We start from the raw sequence: 22,712 nt of genomic DNA on the forward strand, positions 1-22,712 counted from the left end.
AGCAAAAAAATGAGGAGAAAGGATACTCCCACTGCTCTGGAGGCTGGACCTCAATAACATTCTCTCTCTCTCTCTCTCTCTTTTTTTTTTTAAACATGCTGGCTGGGGCTCGGAGCTGGTGTTCAGCAAAGGGCCCCCACACGTTTCCCCACTGCTGTCCCAGTAAAAACAGCATGAAAGACTGGAACTTATCTGCAGTGGCCTTGTCCGGTACATGTCGCTCTTTCTTTTTCTAAACTTGCCCATTTCTTCCAGAGGTAGAGCGATTTAACCATTTGAATCAGGTAAAGTTAGTGATTTGGGGTCTTCTTCCAACAAATCCATCAGATCCTACACTGTAGCGGGAGTTTCTCCTTTAAAAACTGTCCTTTTTGGGTCCCGCTTGAGATTGAGGTCTTGTGTGTTTGTTGGGATAATCCTGAGATAGATAGATATACTTGCTAGGCTGATTTTTTTTTTGAGCCCACCAGACCTGTTCCTTGGGCTGGGTGGCTACTTCGATGATCCGCGCTAGCCCAGTAAGTGCGAGAGAGGTTAGCCCGAAACACAGGCCTGCGGTGGGTGGGTTTGAGAGAGAGAGAATCGTCAAGAACTTTTGGGGAAACGGTCTTTTGGCCTAATGCATGGATTATAAAGCAGGGGACAAAGGGTGCTGCAGCAAATACTTGTTAGGGAAAGTGTTGAAGCCCTTATGGAAGTGTGAAGTTTGTCGACTGGGGTAAGCAGGAGAGGGAGAGGGAGAGGGAGGGGGGCACAGAGGAAGATGGAGGGGTGAAAGGCAGAGGGAAGAAATCCTGCCTTCGGCATACCGTGGATGCAAACTGGGGGTAGGGGGTTCCCACTAACAAAAGGCCTCCACTGTGCCCATCTCGGAGTGATAAGATTCGGATCGCTCCGCGTTTTAGGTCTGCTGCGGAGCCTGAGGTCAGGGGTTCGATTCCCTTGCCCTGGGCCTCCGTCAGAGGATCACTCAATGATCCACAGGGTCCCTTCCAGCCCTGCAGTTCTAAGATCATGGCTATGGGTCAATAATAATAATAATAATAATAATAATAAATAATGCGATCCACGTCCTCCTGTGTGGAAGGAGCTCATGCGACGCCCAGGATCGGGCGGATAACGGGGGAGAGGAGGGGAAGGAGGTTCCTGGCGGTCCCCCCCCTCCCCGCCACCGGGCGCTCCACTGTTGGGCGAGAGAAGGGGCTTTCAAACGGGGGTGGTGGGGGGAGCAAAAGACCCGGCCCGATCCTTGCGCCTTTTCCCCTTAGGATCGCTTCCCAGCGCCCTTTCTCCCGCCAGCCTTGCGCGCATTTCCCTCCGGTCCCCCCCCCCCTCCGGTCCCCCTCCCCCGCCCGCTGCATCTGTGGACTCCTCGAGGAAGGGAAGCGACGTAGCGACCAGCATCAGCATCCACCTCTTGCTTCCGCGGAGGTGCGGGGGGGGGAGCGCCGCCGCTTCCCTCTTGCGCCGCTGGGGGGCGCCGCGCCCCGTGATCGTCGGCGGCGGCGCTCCTGGTCGCGCGGTCCCTGCCCGCCCGCCCGCCGGTCGGCAGCAGCTGCGTGGGCGAGAGCGCGAGCGGGGCGAGAGGCGAGGCGAGGCGAGGCGGGTCTCCCGGGGAAAGGGCGGCCCTTGCCGCAGAGGGGGCGGCCGCGCCCGGCGAGGCTGGGGCGAGTCCCACCGTTGGCTGCCCGGCTCGCGCGCCCCCTTCGCTCTTGGGCGGTTCGCGGGAGGGAGGAAGGAAGGAAGGAAGGACCGAGCGAGCGAGCGGTGGCGGTGGCGGTGAGTGCCCGGGGGGGGGGGGGGACACAGACACACGGGGATCCCCCCTCTCTCTCGAGGGACAGGAGGATCCCCAATTTGCGATGTATGTGTGTGTGTGGGGGGGTTGTGATCTCTAACGAGGGAGCCACATCTGGGCGGCAGGAAGGATCTCCCCCGTACACGCGACTTCGGGGGAGGGGGGGAAGACACGTGAAGAAAGAGAGAGAAACGTGTTCCTGGCCTTGGGCTCCTTAAACGCCCGGACTCTGCAGCCCACCTTCGACGCCTAGCTTTGCTCAGCTGTACGGTAACCCTTCCTCGCGGGCAATGGAGAGGGCGAAGGGTTTGCAGCCTTGGGAGTAAGGGGGATGGCGAGGAGGATGATTATTCGGCTTGTTCTGCAGTTTTAGTGCATTGGGGAACAAGCCCCGTTGGACTGTACTAAGTGAACTTCCACAGCATCTGCCTGCAAGCTTCTTTTCTGGTGGTTCATCCTTTGAGTATCATCCCACTTAGGAGGAAATTTGGGGAAAGGTGTTCCTGATCATCCTAAAACTCTTTTAAGATTTTTTTGGGGGGGGGGGAATGAAAAGGGGATCAGAAAGGTGAGGGAAGCATGGGTCAGTGAGGGGGGGGGGAAATGAGTTGGAACTGTCCTTAAAACCTGCAGGAGTTTATTCCAGACAAGCATTGCAAGGTTTTGACATGTTTAGGGTGTTGGTGCTTTCATTCCGGACCTCCATGAATGGACCTTGATTTTGACTCCTTTTTTGGGGGTGCAGGGATGAGTGCAAACTAGCCAGCCTCTTTCTGCCAGGGTTTCACAACTTTGGGAAGTATTGGGGGGGGGGGAAACACATGGAACCGACTGCCTTTCTATGGAGGGGGAGATGGAATCCAACCGGAAAATGTGCCAGAACTTGCAGGCTAGAAGCAGGGTGTTAAAAACACCCTCCAAACCTTTCAAGCGTGTTTATTTTTTTAATAAAGTCTCTGCGTGCCAAGTCTTTTAAGAAGGGAGCCTGGTGGCACATCCACCCCTGGGTTCCTTCAGAGTCAGATGATGATGGTTTCCTCCTAAAGCAAATTCAAGACCCACCTTTTGTTATATAAGAGGCTGGATGTTGTTCTGAAGCAGGGCTGGTCTCAGCCGGCAGAAGAAAGACTAGCTCAGGCCACTGATCATCTGGATTTCTGCCGATTAATCGACTGGCGTGTGAATAATTGTGCATCTTAGCCAAGGATCCAAGGTGGTTTTTGAGCTTACGGGAGAGCCGCCCTTTTAAAATAAGCAGGAAGCCGGCACTGCTTTTATTCTGGATGGGGCTCCATCTTGTGCTGTTTTTCAGTTGCTCTGCTTTTTCCATTCACTGGTGTTTATTAGCTGAAATGTATAAAGCAACAGTGCCTGTTCAGGATGGCTCAGCACCCAGTTATTTATGCTTTGCATTTTAAGAGATCTCAGAGCGATGCTTTCTTAAATTTTAAAAAATGACTTGTCGGATGCGATCCCAAGGCTCACGAAGGCTTCTTGCCGCGATCACGGGAAGCACCACAGGGGTTAGTCATTTAGGATGTTGAATTGGGACGGGTGAGACCCCCGATGGGAGCGGCAGGGGAATCTTGAAACACGGCTGGGTGGCCTTCAACCAATCATTCTCTCAATGCCTGACTTCGTTGCAAACTTTTAATTAGGATGAGATTAGCCACAAGTGGAGGAGATCCATGTAGATCAGCCTACGGTCTTTCAAGTTAAACAGGGATACAGTGGAGCCTCGCTAGACAGTTACCCCGCATGACAGTTTTTTCGCTAGACATTGACTTTTTGTGATCGCTATAACGATTCACAAAACAGTGATTCCTATGGGGGAATTTCGCTGGACAATGTTTGGTCCCTGCTTCGCAAACCGATTTTTACTAAACGATGATTTTGACAGTTCCCTCCGCCCTCGCAAAACAGGTGGTTTTGGGACCTAAGCTTCACAAGACAGTGATTATTTTAAACAGCTGATTGGCGGTTCGCAAAGCGGCTTTCCTATGGCCGATCTTCGCTAGACAACGACGATTCTTCCCTATTGGAACGCATTAAGCAGGTTTCAATGCATTCCAATGGGGAAATACTTTTTGCTAAACGATGATTTCGCTAAACAGCGATTTCAGTGGAATGGATTATCATCGTCTAGCGAGGCACCACTGTATAATATTTCTCTCCCCACACCAGTAATGATTCACTTAATATTTTACCACCATGTCCAAAACCTGGAGAAAGACAAGGTTCTACAGATTGTGACTTTGTTGCCGACAGCAAAAGAGTGTCAAGATCCTAGTTAAATGGCAGATGTCAAAACATGTAGATCCATCAGACGCAGCACCTTACTCTAAACCAGTAATCATAAAGAGCTCACTTTTTTTTGAAAAGTTAGCAATGAGCCACACACTGTAATCCAAAGAAGTATAATTCATATGTATGCAGACCTCTTTCTGTTGTTGAGCTTCGAAGATTACAGGTGTTGTTTGACTTTGCCCCTGATCAGGCTGATTGAAATCAATTTTAGCGACCATCAGAGAAAGTTTCCTAAAATGAATACGCCAATAACATTTCACACCCATCCATTGTCATGGGACTGCAGTCTAGCAAATGCTGGAAAAAGTGTAACATTCCAGGACCGTACTCCCTCCTGTCGTTTTGTGTTTCCAGCTAATAGATATGTTTGGAAAACCTGCATGATCTCAAATAACAGCATTAGTGAACCAAAATACCACAATGAGCCCCGAGCCAGCTTTGCAGAATATCTCCCGAGAGCCCAACAGATCCCTCCTTCTTGTGGATGTAATGGCATATTTAATGGTATATTTGCTGGGAGCAACTAGACTTGAAATGGCCAAATGCCAGGAAATGTTTCAAGAAAGACAAAGGGTGTGGTGTGTGGCACCGACTGGAGCAGACAGGCGACAAAGGGACAAGATGAGGCAGGTAAGGCCCCGTTCCCTTTGCAAAAAGTCAGGACAACATGAAAACAATTACCATGCTGGAGGACAGCTTCCTTCTTTCCCTCGTCTGCCGAAGACAAGCCCCTCCGGACAAATACTGATCAGAGTTTTTCAGCCCTTGTGTTGTAAAGTTCCTTTCAGTCGGAAAATTACTGCAATTCACAAAAAAAGCAGCCAGCCTTTGTGTTGACATTTTCATTCCATGCTGTTTCTATTGGATTTTCCGTCCTTTCAGAAAACATAAACAGAAACCTGCAAGTGGTTACAAGCTTGCTAATTAAATACTTCTAAATATGGGCAGGGCTGGGGATTAGATTCTCTAGATCCTTTCTCCCCAATGTGCCCCTCTCCTTTATGTGGGGAAGAGTCATTCTTCATGGGGTGGGTGTGTGTTCTCCCCCCTTCCTTTTTTTTTAAAAAAAGATGAACACCACGCCATATTGGCACCCCCAACTGAAATAATATGGCCTAAAGCTCTGCAGGTATCATTCAGTGCAGATTATCAACCACACCATTTAAATCTTGCAGCTTTTATGATTCCAAATTACAAGTTACATTTGGGCCATCAGACAGCTTATCTTTAGGGAAACCGCTGGGTTCTAGTGCTCTCAGATCATACATATAGTATATAACATATAACACTATGACCTGTTTCCTTTTTCAAACCTCTTGTGGCTAGTTTATTCGGTTAAATAGTGGTTCTGTGGGCAAATTATTAAACAGTGATGACCCACCGGCAACAACAGCGGGCAAAAATGGCTTCGCATCACATCGCGGGAATGGGCTATAGCTGTGTGCTGCAAGTCCTTCGGCAGGTAGGACTGGGAAAATCACGTTATTGAGAGATGGGCGGATTTGTGTTAAGATGAGGTGCCTGAGGAATTCTGGGAGTTGTAGTCCAAAAGCAGACACACACATACACACGTCCCCACGGCCTGCCACCTTGACTTGGGGTAGTGAGTGAGACAAGAGTGTTAGGCACCAGATGTGGGAAGTGGCGAGAGTAGCAGCCCATAAGGCTATTCCTTCTGAGCCCCCTATATGAGTGGTTCCCCAACCTTGGGCCTCCAGATGTTCTTGGACTACAACTCCCAGAAGCCTTCACCACCACCTCTTTTGGCCAGGATTTCTGGGAGTTGAAGTCCAAGAACATCTGGAGGCCCAAGGCTGGGGACCACTGATATGGCTGCTTCAGGTGTGCTGAAGGACACCATCTCATCAACTGCAAACTCCGTCTTCTTGGAACCCATCGTTGGGTTCTGTGACTCAGGTGGCAGAGCATCTTGCGATGGCCCCCTACTCGTTGGACCAGTCCAGTTCGGGTCTGAAATAGCGCAAGCGTCTTGTACCGTGATGTGATTTCAAAGCTCAGGAAAAAAAAGGATTTGGACAAAAGCCAGCAGAATTCTTCTCATCCGACGGGAGTAGTTCGGGGGGTTTCAGTTTAAAAAGTGAACATTTGCAAACCCTGCTTGATTCGGCGTGGAAGGAGCCTCCGCATTTCCTCCCCGCTCAGAGCGTTGCAAAACGGCGGCTGTGCTTGGATGAAATGATCTCAGCCAGGAAGCCATTTGGCAAGAATGCTCGTTCAGGCCTTAGGAACTGTGGACCAGGTCTTTATTAGCTGTTTCTGGCAGGGGATGAAAAGGGCCCTTTGAGCATGTGAAGCAACAACGGAAGGAATTTCCAGGAAGAAAGAGAGACTCCGTGGGTTGTTGTTTAGCAGAGCTGGAAACCATGAAGGTCAGACTATGCTTTTAAAAGTATCATCAGGGCTAATGATGTTGTCATTTCCAAAATATTTTGCAGGCTTTGCTGGGGGAAAAAAAAGAAATGCAAGAAAGAGGGCAGTTTTCTCTTTTCTTTGTGACAGAACCATTTTTCCTTGTACAAATTTCTTGTTTCACATGTGCTTGGGAACCCATCCTAAGCCTCAGAAAGTGGGATGGGACAATCTCTAAAATTACTCCAGGATTTATAATGTCCTCTTGAGAATTTAATTCTAGGTTTCTTTTGCTGAAAGCTGCCAACCAGCTGCCTCTGGACGTTTGCAAGTGTAGGAAGCTCCCTAGTGAGTCCTTGCTTTGTGCTTCTGGCATCTCACAGGTACACTGTATCTGAACATGGATGTTCCATACTCAGCAGCTACGGTGGCTGAAAACTAAACCTACGGAAAAACTACCTAATGAGTCTGGTCCTTTTTCAGCTTTTCCCCATTACCTTGAAACCTGCCCGTTTGTTCCAGGGAGAAATGGACGTAATATGATTAATGGAAGCATAATAAGACAATTCAGTGTTGTTTTAATGAGTGTCAGTACATTAGATAAGTGTCGTCTGCTTTTGTGGTCTCGTTTTGCTTACATCCAGGGAAAATGTTCTGTTTTACAGTGCAATCCTGCGTGCATATTTATTCAGGACTAAGTCTTGTTGTGTTCACTGCAGCCAGCCTCCCTGGTAAGAGGCACTAGTTCGAAATTTGCGACCGAGCACGCCCCCTTTAACTAGTCCCAGATAAACTGTCGGTGTGGTTTTTAACCCTTTGCCATCCAAAGCTGCCGTTTTGACCCCAAGCCCGCTAGTCTTTAATGTGCCACCACATCTTTTTGCTCGTGTTTTGTGTTTCTCCTTGAAGGGCCGGTGCAGACTTAGCAGGGTTGCAACTTCAAAAACCGCAAACATGTGACTTGCATTGTTTCAAAGGCTGAAGAAAAAAATAACCCCAGCATAACTTCCTCTTCTCTTCCTTGAAAAGGTTTGCTTCTCCGGAGCTTCGAGGGTCCGCCCTTCCCGCCATGGCAACGATTGTCTCGGAAAAGCTGGGCCACCTTTTCCTCAACATCCAGCACTTCTGGAAGGTTCCTCGGCTCCTGGAGGAGGCGCTCCCCTCTTCCGCCTGCACCGTGGGGGCGTCGGACGTGCCCCGGGTTTTCCAGAAGCCTTACATCCACGCCGGCTACCGGCCCCTTCACCGGACCTGGAGGTATTACTTCCTGTCGCTCTTCCAGCGGCACAACGAGGCCATCAACGTCTGGACGCACCTGGTGGCCGCCCTGGTGTTGGTGGTGAGGTTCTGGCGGCTCTCCCAGGCCGTGGACTTCTGGGGCGACCCCCACACCCAGCCCCTCTTCGTCATCGCCACCTCGTCCATCGTCTACTCCTCGTTCAGCAGCCTGGCGCACCTCTTGCAGGCCAAGTCCGAATTTTGGCACTGCGCCTTCTTCTTCCTGGACTACGTGGGCGTGGCCACCTACCAGTACAGCAGCGCCCTGGTCCACTACTATTACGCCATCGAGCCCGAGTGGCACGCACGGATTGCTGGCTTCTACATCCCGGGCGCGGTGTTGCTGGCCTGGCTGTCCTGTGCCGGCTCCTGTTACGCTAAATACCGGTGCCCGCACCTCTCTTCTTTCGTGGGTCGGCTTTGCCAGGAGATGCCCTCGGCCGTGGCGTACGCCTTGGATATCAGCCCCGTGCTCCACCGCATTTATGCCTCTTCTTCCTCTCCTCCTCCTGCCGGACCGGTGGACGTGGCTCTCTTGTACCACAAGTGCCACGTCTCCTTCTTCCTCATCGGGGCCTTCTTTTTCGCCTACCCCTACCCCGAGAAATGGTTTCCGGGCAAGTGCCATTTCGTCGGCCAGGGGCACCAGATCTTCCACGTCTTCCTGATCCTTTGCACCCTCACCCAGGTGGAGGCGGTTCTGTTGGATTATGAGACGCGGCGGCCCGTCTACGCCCGGCTGCACGGCGGCCTGGCCCCTCTTTTCTCCTCCCTGTGCCTTCTGGTGGTGTCTTGCTGCAGCCTCACCGCACTCTACATGACGGCCAAAGTGAAGCGCAAGCTGCGCCAGAAGCAGGAGTGAGGCGGGTTCCTTTGCTGGCAAGGGAGGGTGGACTAGATGACCTTCCACACCCCTTCCAGCTCTACAGCTGTGCGATTCTATGGTTCTGTGGTGCAAGGTGGGTGGGTGGCAACCAGCCCGCTGATGTCTGAGATGTCCTCATCCTGGACATATCAGGGCCCCCATCATTTAGGAAATTACATGTTTTGCTTTGCACAGCTGGCTCTCTTCTTGTGAGCCTTCCTTCTGGCAGAGCAGCTGTGGGATTAGATCAAAAATTCCATCAGAGAAGAAGTGGCATGCACACATCTCTCTCTTGTGGGGAAAACTGGACCCTTGGATATAATAGGAATGGTATTTTACGGGAAGCAATTTTGTCTTGCAGGGAAAAGATGTAATCCACACACTGCCCCAATACCTAAATAACCTCCCTTGCTGGCCTTCTATATCAGGGGTGAACAGATTTCAGGTTTGTGAAATCTTTTTTTTTTTAATTAGGGTCTCATGATTCACCAGCTGGAGCCTGGTGCAAAAAGGCATCACTTAGATTCAAATTAGATGACCCATGTAGCATGTTTTTAGAAGAGGTGCTCTTGCAAATGATGAAACTTGTCTGATTGTTTGCTCTTACTCACCTATGCATCTTGCATTAAGTGTGCTTTGTTTTGAGGCTGGTTATTGGAATGCAAACAGCGGCAGACATGGCAAGTCTGGTTGCTCAGGCACATCTCTCTGAGGAATACCACTGCCTGAGAGAAAAATACATGGGTTAAAAGAATATGCATTCTCTTTAATGTCCAGTTTGACCCTTAGAAGTCAAGATTTCTTAGCTCGACATTTCGTGCTAAGGGGCTGAACTGAATGGCGCTCCCATGGTTCAGAAATGAAAGTCAGCTCTCAGTTACTCAAAGGGTCCTTCCCTTTTGGTAGTTTAATTTAGGAAACGTAAGCCACCTTTTTTGTGGTTATTTTAAAAATGAAATTGGAGTTAGAAATCCTTGAAAATCTACTGCCAGCAGATCCTCAACAGAGATTTTATCGTATCAGTTACTTAACTAAGGCGAGCACTTCAAGTATGTTTGGCCCAGAAATCAGAAAAGCACTTTGGTTGAATGAAAGGCACCCAGAATCCCCCAGGTCACAGTGGCTTCAGAATTCTGGCAAATCCAGGAACTTTCCCCTGGATAAATGCTGACCCCGCTCAGTGCTCACACACAGCCCCTTCGGTGCTCCTCTGTCATGTCTGAATATATTATAGGCCTTTGATTCTGTAGTCCTCTAATCAATGCCCTCCTTCTGGCTCATCAAAGCCGACAGAAGGAGCCTTGCAAGAAAGGGTCAAGGTGGAGGACCTTTACATCTTGCCCTTTTCTTTTTCTTTGGCTGAGAGGGTCTTTGTGCAAGAGAATATTCCGTCTTCTCTTGGGCCCCCTGCTTGCCCTGTTGGTTTGTGTGTGGCAACAGTAAAGTGGCCCTGCAGGAAACTGCCAAGTGGACTTGTCTTAAGGAGTTTGCAGGGAGGGGTGGGGTGGGGCTCCTTGGTTATCGTTGAGTGGAAGTGTTTGCTCGAGTTGTACTGTTTGCTCGTAGGAGAGAATAGTTTGAGCCAAGGTCGCAGGTCCAGGGATAACTGGGGACAGACAATCTTCAAGGGCTGGCTGTTTTTAAAAAAGCAAAATAAAGACACAGCCAGATCAGAGGGCCGTTGCACCCAGCAGTCTTTCTTCCAGCGGGGGATACGGGGAGCAGTCTTAGATCGGGTTGAGCACAAGTTTTATCCGGCTAGCCCGGAAACGTCTGTTTTGAGCCACAGCTGAGAAACTTTGCTGTTATGGATTTCAAACACTCCCAGAATTCTCTAGCCAGCGGGCTTGGAGCCTTCTGGGAGTTGCAGTCCCCAAAAACCGAACGGTCCCAAGCTCTCTGATTCTGATTCATGACACCTCTCCGGAGTCCTGGGCCAAAAGTTGAGATCGGCTCCTGCTCTGTGGTTGCTGCTTAACTAGTGATACCAAGACATGAGTTGTGGATCTTCTTCCTGCAGAACGTGGTGCTCAGCCACTAAGCTCCAGTCCGTCCCCAGTCTACTGCCACCACCAAACAGATCGGTTGGAGATGGCGGTTCTCTCACGATCCTCCCTGGTTTCCCAGAGGTGTCACTTATTCACTTGTTCCTCTTCAAGTATATCTTGATCCTGTTCAAAACCTGTTGAAAGCTCACCTCTGCTTGTGGGTATCTCGGCACCTTGTGCTGGTGAATGGCAGGTTGTTTGTACGATGCAGTGGCAGATATGTTGAGAGTGTTCCACCCCTGTATTTCATCCCCCGGTGGCTTGGAGTTGTAAGCTAAATAAAACCTCCAGTGGACCGCAGATGCCCAGATGCTCTTGATTTAGAGGCATTAAAGAAGTTTTTGCTTTGGCATCAGCACCCAAATGGTTGATACAGTTTACTGCCAAGGAAAAGTATCGCAGCCTTAAAAAGTGTAGATTACATGTATTAATTCTTCAAAGATGAATTGAAGTTAAAAATAATCTAAGTCAGTGTGTAAGTACTCTTGAAAGGCCCCTGGCATATGACGTGATGTGTTCGATTCATATTGGGTTGTTGTGTTCCCATTGAATCCGTTGGGACGTAGGCTAGGACCAGTGAAAACGTCTTGTTGATTTCTGTGGGATTCCAGGGCGACGAACACAGATGGCATCCAACTCATTCGCAGAACCCTGCCGTGAAATCAAGCGTGCATAATAGTGCAGTTATTGCAATTGGCCAGCTGCCAGATGTGCACCAGGTTGCACAAAGGGGTCAAATTGCACAACTATGCAAATTGCACAACTATAGGGCATGCAGCAAAGGGCGGTGGGGTGCGCAACAGAGAGCCAGCAAGGGTCCTTTGGAGCAGACTAGTGCAGGCTACATAGGGTCTCTAAGGGTCAAATAGAGATCCTGTATCTTTGCATCCTATATGGCATCCACACCTTAAGCAACCCTATTTGGTCTGCCTCCTTTAAGAAAGTAAAGAAAAGCTATAAAGAAAGGGGGGGGGGATCCCTCTCTTTAGCCTTCCTCTCCTGTCTCCACTGTAGAAGATGCAGCATCATCAGCACTGCCCTAATTGGCTTTTGAAATACTTTTGGTTTTGCCTCCTCCCTCTGCTCTCAGAACAGAGGAAGGAAGTTATTAAATTTCCCAGATATTCCCTATCATTAAGTGGCTAAGCTGCCTGCTTAATCACTAATGATATGGGGAAATTGGAAACACCTGGGAAATGGAAGCTTGCTTTGGTTTGGTCCCATCAACTGCATGTGCTAGAAATGAACCAAAATGAAGCAACGCTACCTGCAACTGACAGGGGCTCAGAAAGGTCCAGGCAGGGACACTGTGGTGGTGGGCTGGTTTGCTCTAGGAAATACGTCATCTGATCACTGGCGAAACGAACAAACCAGCCCATCCTTGCAGCAGGACAGATGCCTGTTTACTCTCTCTCAGATTGCTTGTTTGGTTGCTGTCACGTGATCGCATAACATAGTAGGGTTCTGACCACCGAGTTGTTAAAACCTGGAGAATCTACTTGTTGAGACAGCCATTTACCTTGACAGGTTTTCAAAACATGGTCATTACAGGTGGTTCCATCCTCTCAAAAGGCTTGTGCGGCTCAGCCTTTAAATATTTTGGTCTGGAGCTCTTTGGTGGGATTCCGATCCAGTTATGAGCTTCCGTAGAAGGCTGATGAACACTGACCTGAAATCGCACGAATTCCAAGGTGTGGCTTTTAGCTGCTTTCCATCCCTTACGTTTCGGTGGAACTGAAAGCCAGATGGCACGCTCAGAAAAGGTGCAAGCATCACAACCCCCTCTTGGGAGTGTTCCACCTCCAAATGCCAATAAGGAATTCCTCTTGCTACTGCTGCTTTTCGAAATCATCTTTGAAATTCTATCGTAAAGCTAGATTTCTGTAGAGTAGCTTTCCTCAATCCAGATACGTTCCAGACACATCGGACATGGCTTGGGTGGGAATGAGGGCAGTTTGAAATCCAACATACCTAGAAGGCACACACGGAGCCAAGCCTGGCATTTTAAAAAGCCTTGATACATCAGTGCGCACAACTTGTAGCCACTGTTCACACACAGAGCACTTAGGGAATATTATATAACTAATATCCTGAAACGGCCATATTGATTATGAGAGAATTTCCAATTAAAATATGAAACGGATGCCGTCAGGGAGAAAAGATGTTTTCTCTCTGATGTGACAGCTTCCCACAGGCAGTGATTTTTAATGCCAAGCATTAAAATGAATGCATACCCATACAGAAATGGTAAAGTGGTATTAATTTCAAGAAGGCTGTTCCAGGTTGCATTTTGGAATATGTGAGATTTAATCCAACTGGTAGTGGTGGAGTTCAATTTGTAAAGTTAAATCTCAGAGCTTTACAAGCTTTTACAGAAAGAAAACTGGAAAAAAATATGCCAGATTTTTGTGTATTTCTCCCTGCTACTGTCTTGTATTTTATACATTTTAATGGGCCTGATGCCGTCACTTGTTTCTATAAAATACTTTTCACATGTTTTGAAGTGCTCTGTCTTGTTTATCATGCGCTGTGGTCCTTTCAGTAGAAGTATAATTAGAGGCTTGTTCAAGCCTTATGGAATCCAGTTGTTCAACACACTTATAAGGGAACACCTAGCTCCATTGTTCCATTGCAGCTTTCTCCATTGGACGCCGCCGGCTCTCCACACAAACAAGATTCCTGGAAAATCTGGTTTCCTCGTCACGTGGAGCATCTCGACTTGTCCAAGGACCTCTCCTTGACATAGTTTAAAATGAGTTAAACAAAGGGGTGCTGTAACAGCATGTTGCAGTGTTGAGTAAGGATGGTTTTTAAAAAATCTTTGTGGACTATAATAAATTATAATTCTCTATACTGGGATTTCCAGCTGACTGACAGACGCCTAAATGTGGCTCTGCTGGGGGGAAAGGCCTAAACTGGAAGGCTTTGAGGTTTAGCTAGGCCTAGTTCCGTCCACGTTTCCTGTTCCTGCCCCAGTGCTAGAAGGGAGCTTTCCTTCTAGCACTGGAAGCTTAGACAGAACTAGGTCTAGCTAACCCTCAGCACCTTCCCCAGGTCAACCCCATAGAAGTGCTTGTAAAGTATCTGTCTGCCAGGGAGAACTCCAAAAACGGAGTGTTATGGGATATGTCGTGAAGTAGAAAAATCCCTCCCCTAATATGGGGTGCCTCTGAGGATTCCAACCCACGCGATGCCCTTGTCTGTTTCACTCTCCGCTCCATTGCCCTTGGTCCTCTTGTGGGGCACGTCCTCCCCATCTTTCATGCCCCCTCCCCTGCCAATAAGTGAGGTTCTACAGCAGCTGGCAACTTGTTGTTGTTTAGTCATTTAGTCGTGTCTGACTCTTCGTGACCCCATGGACCAGAGCACGCCAGGCCCTCCTGTCTTCCACTGCCTCCCGGAGGTCTGTCAATTTCATGTTCGTCGCTTCAATGACACTGTCCAACCATCTCGTCCTCTGTTGTTCCCTTCTTTTGCCTTCACACTTTCCCAACATCAGGGTCTTTTCCAGGGAGTCGAGTCTTCTCATGAGATGGCCAAAGTATTGGAGCCTCAGCTTCAGGATCTGTCCTTCCAGTGAACACTCAGGGTTGATTTCCTTCAAAATGGATAGGTTTGTTCTCCTTGCAGTCCAGGGGATTCTCAAGAGCCTCCTCCAGCACCACAATTCAAAGGCATCAATTCTTCGGCGGTCTGCTTTCTTTATGGTCCAGCTCTCACATCCATACATCACAACAGAATGTGAGTAGCTGGCAACTACTCACCTGTTATAATGATATTATTCCTATGACAGCTGTAAACAGAAGCATACATGATCTCCTGGGTTACAAGAGAGTTTTTTTTTACCGGCTCTTTCCATTAGGGATACTATTCTATAGAGCCTGGAGCCAAAGTTTATAAAGCTACTTTTAAGATGAATGGATATAATTACACGTTGAAGCCACCTGTATAGGAGCAGCGGTAGGGTAATGTCCTGGATCCCAAAGCATCACCCTACCATCGCTCTGTTGTATGAGCAGTGGTAGGATAACGCAGTACATCCCGGAGAGCCTACTATTGCTCAGTTATAGATGGCTTGACTATAACATTACACGGATTCTTTTAAAAAGTAACTTTCCAGGTTGTCCCTGGATCTCTCTATTCATGTAAATTATTTTTTCTGCTCACCTGGTGTCCTCCTTATGGACTGAACCACAACCACCATCCTCCCCAGCAAGCATGGCCATGTCGGGGACATGGGTTTGGGGAAGGCAGATGCAGAGAATGTGGAGTGCACAAAACTCGAGCCCATTTTTACCCACCCACAGCATTCCAGTGATGCGCTGTGTGTGTGTGTGTGTGTGTGTGTGTGTGTGTGTGTGTGTGTGTGTGTGTGTGTGTGTGTGAGAGAGAGAGAGAGAGAGAGAGAGAGAGAGAGAGAGAGAGAGAGAGAGAGTCCATAGCAGCCAAAATCTACAGCCAACCCAGGCTTTCACACACGCACAGGTGGGTATGTGTGCACATGTGTGTGTATGAGTATGTATTATATCAGGCTTGTCCAACCTGCGGCCCGAGGGCCACATGCGGCCCAGCTCAGCTCATAATGCGGCCCAGTGCAATTTTTTATTTTTAAAGAAATTCCAAAGTTTTAAGTTACACTGAGAGCACTTGCAGACAGAATGTGGCTGGGGCACGTTGCAACGGTAGGGGGGGAGAGGGAAGGAAGGAAGGAGTGGGAGGAGGGAGAGGGGGGCTGTGTGACTGCATTGCGCCATCCCCGTCAATAGGTGGACCCCCTCCCGGCCCCATAAAGCCAAAGCTGGCAGCCTCTGCTGTCTGAGATCGCAGCTGCCGGTAAGCACACTTGGAGCGGGGCTGCGGAGGATGGCTAGGGCTGCCCCCCCATGCGGCCCAAACCAAATGTATGTGCGGCCCAAACCAAATTTTCATCTTCTAATGTGGCCCAGGGAATGTGAAAGGTTGGACACCCCTGTATTATATGATCACTCTACCTAGTGTGTAGATAGATGGTCAATAAGAGATCCATCTTGTCCACCTACATATTAACTCTAATAATAAGCTTATTCTGGTCGTATGACCTGGTCAGATACACACCAACTAACTTACATGCAATAATAAAGAACAAAGTTTTTTTAAAAAAGCAGTGATCATATTAACTATTTATTTAGATGGCTTTTATACTGCCCATCTAGACGAATCTAGTCTGGGCGGTTACAGTCTCCAAAAGGCAATAAAATTACAATCATCCATAAAAAGACTAAAACAAGAGGGGGGGGGGAAATTAAGCAAAAATGAACTAATGGTAACCACCTCCTTTCCTTTAATTATGGCCTATCCAGAGATGCTGTCGTTTTCCAACTCAGCTGCACCATTTCTAAAAGCTGGAAGTCACTTCTTGTGCCCTGTATTCTTAGAAAAGTAATTAATGGCATGAAATGACAGCCTTTCAAGTATTTGAAAAGTGCTGCCATCTCTCCCTTCAGTCATCTTCTCTCAAGGCTAAACATGCCCAATTCCTTCAGTCTTTCCTCATAGGGCTTAGTTTCCAGGCCCCTCATCATCCTTCTTGCCTTCCTCTGAACTTGTTCCAATTTGTCAGCATCCTTCTTGAAGTGGGGTGTCCAGAACTGGACACAGGACTCAAGGTGAGGCCTAACCAGTGCCAAGTAGAAGGGGACCAGCACCTCGCGGGGTTTGGAGACTCTACTTCTGTTAATGCAGCCTAAAATAACATTTGCCTTTTTTTTTGTACACAAAGCGCTCTTAGTCCAAGGCTAAACGATTTGGTGAGTTTAAGTTGCTTTATTGCTATTCGTTGTTTGCTTTGTTTCATTGGAGCTTTTTAAAAAAACTCTTAACATTTTTCAGTAGAGAGGCTTTATTTCCCCCACATTTATTTCTGTGTTTTCCTGTTTTTTTAAAAGGGGAAGGGAAATTCCCCCCAAAAAAGAGAGTGAGAAAAGACATTTGTTTAAACCAAAATGCTATGGCTTAATTTATCCCCCAAAATAAGGAAATTCAGCATACCCCTCTTTTCAGTCAGAACATAGTTCTTGTACCTTAACTTCCATTTCGAATGAACATTACAGCTTAATCCTACTAGCCACACTAGGGTGTATATAATAATCATCATTATATGCAGTCAAATCAGTTTTAACTTACCTTTCCAGGTATAAAATACTCAGAAACGGTTTCCCTTTCCCTTTTTCTGGGTTTGCTCTGGGACTGTGCAGCTTGTTAGTTGTTCTGACAGAAGGTGTGGTAAGAAATTACATTATTGACCCCTGGCTCGACAAGCAGGTAGTCAACTCATTGAGCTCTATAATAATTGTGTGCCATCAATTCTGACTTATGGCGACCCTTTCCAAGGTTTCACAGGTAGAGTATATGCAGAAGTGGATTTAGCCTTCCTTTCTTCTGGGGGTGTCCTGGGACTGTGCAGCTTGCCCAAGGCCACATAGGATGGTTGTTCTGGGAATGCACAGTGGGGGAATCAAACTCCCAACCTCTGATACATACAACTCTCTGTGCTATCCAGCCAGCTCACAGTGCCATAGCGCTATACCAATCAGGGTCGGTCTGCTTCGCCACCTCCGATGCATCGTGTAACCACCAGGAAATAACTCACACCCGACCGTGCCACAAGCAGTCCAAAAACATGAGCTATTCCTCTGTCTGGTCACACCCTCCGCTTCTCCTACCTTGCAGGGTTGTTGCGAAGATAGAGAGGAGGAGAAAATGTATGCAAGGTCCAAATGAAATTAAGGAGAACAACCACATGTTTGTGCGTGCCCTTTGGTGTTGTGCATGTTTGTGTGTGTGTGTGTGTGTGTGTGTGTGTGTATGTGCAAACACACATATTGCCCATATCCATCCGGTCCCTGGGCCATCAACCCATCACTTTCTGGCCACAAAGTTTGAGCACCCTTGACATTAAGGAGTAGACTTGATCTGCCTGAATGATCAGCTGATGACTCAGGGGTCCCGGACCTTCTTGGGTTTTTGCCCTTCGTCCAGCTGGTCTTCTTCAAAGAAGCCACGGGGGAAAGGAAGGGATGAGTCATCGTATATACAGGGGAACAGTCTTTCCTGGTGTTCACACAAGATAAAGCGCTGCACGCTTGGCTCCACGGAAGGGCACCCAGCTGTCTTGCAGGATCAGTACCAGCTTGTTAGAAGGGGCCCTGCCTGCCCTCCCTGGACCTTCTTATAAATCATGGAATGGAGGAAGCTTCTGTTTTAATTTCGAAAATAGATTTCCTAGGCTTCGGAGTCCACCTCCCATACTGGGACTTTTAGGCCGTGTCCCTAAATATCATCCCTCCTTCCCTCCCTCCACCCCCAGTTTAAAGAAACAAAGCCAAGCTAGGAAGCTTGCTGATAATGTTGCAAACGTGTTGTTTATCACAACATTTAAGATAGCAAGAGTACTGTATCCTGTGGATGAGGTTTCCTGTTTTTTTACCCCAGTTTCTACAGTATTTTTTTTCAGAATATGCCAATCAGTTTTCCGTTTCTGGGACTTTTCACTGCAAAATGAGGAGTCATCTCTGCAATATAAATTTCTCTTGCATGTTCTGACCGGACAGAAAAAATAGCGATCTTAACTGTTTTCTATCCATAACAGAAAGCCTGCAACATTGGGTTGAGCATATTTTTTTTCCTCTTTGTTCCTGCAATAATCATGGGCAGTGTGCAAAATAATAATGCCAAAAGTAGTAGTAGTAAAAAAAACACCTAGTGATGCATATATTTCACTGGAAATCAGTGTACTTCCTCAGAGAAATATTTCCAAGCTCTGGGTAAATCCAAGAGAATTTCGTCCTGCGATTCTATAAAAGGGCTGGGGATTTGGGGTGTCATAGTTCAAAAAGGTAACTCTTCTAAGTTCTGAGCAGATAGTGCTGAAATCCAGTAGTGAGTCATGCCTGGAGAAAAGCCATTGAAGTTCTGGAAGTATGCAGCTTGCCCAAGGCTACCCAGGCTGGCTCTTCTCCCAAGAGGCCCAGTGGGGGAATTGAATGCCCAACCTCTGGCTACCCAGCCAGAAATCTAACTCACTGAATATCCAGCCAGCTACAACAGGGAGGCTGAAGCAAAATGTGGGGCAGCTGTTTCTCTCTTGCTGTCTCCTTCCCTCTGTCAGGAAACTATGTGAGTCATAGCCTTCCAGTATATCTAGAGCTAGGTTGGGCTACTTCGAGCTCATGAGCCGCATCTGTTCTTGGTTGGCATGAGGGAATACCCTCGATGCAACACTTCTGAGGAATAATCACCCTTTCACACAAAGGAAAATAGCATCTCTATCTCCCTTTGTATCAGATGAAACTCCATCTGGCGTCCTGGTCTGCATCCTAGTCAAACAGATACTTTTTGGAAGCCCATAAACCGGGAGTAAATGCGGCATCTCTTTACGCGTTTCCTTCTCTGGGAATTAGTACACGGTGGGTGTAGGTTACAGGTAATTATCCTAACTAATGTTGTTGTTGTTTAGTTGTGTCCGACTCTTTGTGACCCCATGGACCAGAGCACGCCAGGCCCTCCTGTCTTCCACTGCCTCCCGGAGTTGGGTCAAATTCGTGTTGGTCACTTTGGTGACACCGTCCAGCCATCTCGTCCTCCGTCGTCCCCTTCTCCTCTGGCCTTCACACTTTCCCAACATCAGGGTCTTTTCCAGATATTAAAAGATATTACCTTCCATTAATTTACCAAATGCTTTAAAAAAAAAAAAACTCTGACTCAGCTTCAGTGTGTAGAGGAGACGCTGTAATTGTGTGACTCAGAAAGGAGCTGGTGGGATCGTTTTTCAAGGCTGAAAACTTGGAGATGCTCTGTCTGGTAGTTGGTACCACTTGGAGAAAGACTTCACTATTCCTTCTTGAACGTTCTGAGCGTCTTCATGAAATGTCAACTGAGTTGAGCCAGAAGAGACAGACGGGGAGCAAAAATCAGACGTCCTTGGTTTTTGAGCAGGCTTTATCACTCCACCCCGACATCAGAGTTCATCGCTCTGCCTTGGCCAACCGTGCAAAGGTCCCACAGCCGCATAACTGGAGGGAAGGCTAATTACATCGAATGTTTGTATAACCGGTTAAAAGAAATTCCTTGTCTGTCTGTTGCAGTGGAATGCGACCTTGAGCCACTAACAATACACACACCTAATTTCCAGCCGGGTTGGTGGTTGTCATCTTAAGTCTGTTTCTAGGACCTTTAAAAGACGAATACATTTTAGACTCCCCATTTTAAGGGCTGGGTCTTTTCTGAGGTTGACACCAGAGCTTTCAGTTCTTCTTAGATTTTGGACTGCAACTCACAGACTCTCCTGACTAGCATGAGAAATTCCATATTCCAGTTCTCTAGATCCCGCCTGCTTTATTTGCATGTTATGCAAACAGAGTCGCCCTATTTCATAATGTGCAAATGTGCGGATTATGCAAAATAAGTATATGAATTCTTGTATGGTTTTTCTACTAATATGTTTCAGGTTTGGTGTCATTTTATACAGTGAGCCATTGATCTGAGAGGGGCATTATATCAACAATGAAATTACAGAAGACTCTGACCATCAAGAGCGGAAATCCCTTCCAGTTCTGGATGTCTTCAGATACACCAGTCCTGTATTTATACTATATGTGAGAACGCGTGCCCCTGTCCTGCTGAATTTTGGTGTCCATGGACACCTGGTTGTTGATCAGAGAGGCACCTGATGTGTAATTGGGAGACTCTTGGGTCCCTCTTTCAGAGACTGCCTCCTTCTGGTCCCTGCATGGTATTGCACCCACCCCAGAAGAAAGCGGCCGCTGGAAGCAGCACGCCGCTCATCCCGCAACCAGGTGGAAGCCCTGGCTTGTCGTTCCTTGAAAATCAACACACACCCCCAACCTGGCCTCTCCAAAGTGAAGGGACCCAACCAGGAAAGGCCTCTTAGAGAAAGGGATGCTCCTCCTCACCTTTCCGTCAGCTGAGAAGGGCCTACCTGGCAGAATGGGGAGCAGGGGGCCCCCACGCCTCGTCCCGGATGCTGATCACATCGTTCGGCATATCCTATGGGTCGAGGGAATTCCTAGGAATTCAAACCAGGGGCTTTGTTAAGTCACTCCTTTGAAAGCCAAGTTTCCACCAAAGCTCAGCTCATGGCCTCAATTCAGGGCATGCGGAGGGGGGGGGGGGCAAATTTGACTCGATGAGACCTTTGGGGAGCTGGACCTTCCGGCTCCTGTTCTCCAGCCCCCCAGCCCACCTCTTTCCTCTTGACAAGGGCAAAAGCCTTCCTTTCTCACTCCTGGGGCTGGAGCTTTCTTTCACTGGGTAGGTCACCTTCTTCTCCGGTGACGACGGACTAAGGGAGAACTTCACAGTGCAGAAACAGAAGGAATTTTCTATCCCATGTAGCAGCCGCTGGTGTAGAAGGTCAGGCAGGAGGACCCATGGTTGTATTCCGGAGCCTCCATCTTGCAACGGCAGGGCAAGCTTCCTGCAACACCGTTTTGACCAGCAAGGCAGGGGCCAATCCTCCAGAGGCACCGTCCCGGAGGACATGGCAGAGGCAGACATACAAGCGAAAAGAGATTGATCCCTCGTCTTACTGGGCTGAGAGGGAGTCTGGGGAGGTTTGGCCAAGATGGCAGCGGGACTGCTGCCTTGCCCACCATCAAATGTGCCCCCACAAGAAGGTGTTCGCTGAGACCCGGGACACTGTCAAGCCACACCGCTCATGGCTGGAACTGGGATCTCTAGAAAAACTTATTTTCCTTAACGTCACCGTGCCATGGCCAGGCTCTCCTGAAATGAAAACGGCCTACTCTCCTCACAGCACTAGGCATGGTGTGCACCCTTTGTGTTTGGCACCATCAGGGGGAAGGTGTCAGAGAACACGGGGAAATCCTTTAAAACGTTTTGGCTCTGTGTGCTTTTTTAAAAGAGTTCCAGATATCTAGAAATTCCTAATTTAAAAAAAGCCAATCGACTACAATTCTAAATTCTGAATCCAAACCCCAAATCCAAAAGTGGGTCCCAGTGCACTTCCCTATTATATCAGCATTTATTCTCAACTACTGTATAAGCAGAGTAAATACAGTAACTGTTCATTGGCTAACACATGGCTCTTTTTGAAGAGCAAAACTTTTTGTTCTAAAGAGTTGATTCTTTTTTTTTTCATGAACCAGCTTCTGTTACTGGGGTCAAAGCTTTGCCAAAGGAATTAGCTTTCTCTCTCAATCGCTCTCTCACACACAAATATACGAGATTATAAGAAAACTAGCATATTAAACAAAGGTATTGCTGGGGTGGGAATGATTTTAGATGCTGGATGAGGTAGTCGGTTTGCCACTCTGTGGGGAAGCCAGCCAAGGCTCTGATCTACATCTGCTAATCTTCCTGCTCTTGAATTTGTGATGTTGACTTCTAGGTAGTGTTATAGATTTATGAGCCCTCGGGAGCCCTCCCTTCGCCTGGCAAAAAGGGAGGGTGCAAACCATGCTTCCAGCCCTCCCTCCCAAGCCAGTTTTGATCCATTAGCCCAAGGACATTTCCTGTAGAACATTATAATTTAATACAGTAGTTAAAGTTTAGTAAAAATACCTGTACCATTTCATCAGCTGGCCTCCAGCTTTAAAAAAAAAGGTGCATTCTTTTCCCCTCACTTAATTTCTGTGAAAGAATTTTGTCCTTGACCCAGAGGTCCTGACTAACTACAGGCTAGTCTCAAATTTACATCTTTATTTATTTATTTACTTTTGGCTAAGGTAGCTGCTCGATGAGTTTTAACTCTCCAGATCTATCTCAACTGGGTTTTCGGGTGGGATATGGGACTCAGATTTCAGTCACCTTAGTCAAGGGGGAACTGGATAAGGTATACACTGTGTTTTTAGTTTTCCTAGCCTTTTGGCAGTTTTGGATACTGTTTGCTTTACTAACCTGTTGAATTGCCTGCCTGAGTGGAAGATCTGCCAAGAGGGCAAGGCAGAGAAGCCGATTGAGCTGGAGGAGGCAGGGGAAGAGAGCAGCAGATCCTGTGCAGCTGCCTTTACGAACTGGGACGAACTGG

General features: G+C 47.9%; 1 protein-coding gene across 1 annotated transcript; it reads left to right on the forward strand.

The window, feature by feature from the left end:
* The first annotated feature begins 1,524 nt into the window (after positions 1 to 1,524).
* Positions 1,525 to 13,164, forward strand: PAQR7 (progestin and adipoQ receptor family member 7). The gene is made up of 2 exons (XM_072980148.2): positions 1,525 to 1,779; positions 7,505 to 13,164. The coding sequence occupies exon 2, from the start codon at positions 7,545 to 7,547 to the stop codon at positions 8,613 to 8,615; it is 1,071 nt and encodes a 356-aa protein (XP_072836249.2). The 5' UTR covers positions 1,525 to 1,779; positions 7,505 to 7,544; the 3' UTR covers positions 8,616 to 13,164.
* Positions 13,165 to 22,712: the final 9,548 nt, after the last annotated feature.

This window comes from Pogona vitticeps, chromosome 9, assembly GCF_051106095.1.
Source record: "Pogona vitticeps strain Pit_001003342236 chromosome 9, PviZW2.1, whole genome shotgun sequence".
Lineage (NCBI taxonomy): Eukaryota > Metazoa > Chordata > Lepidosauria > Squamata > Agamidae > Pogona > Pogona vitticeps.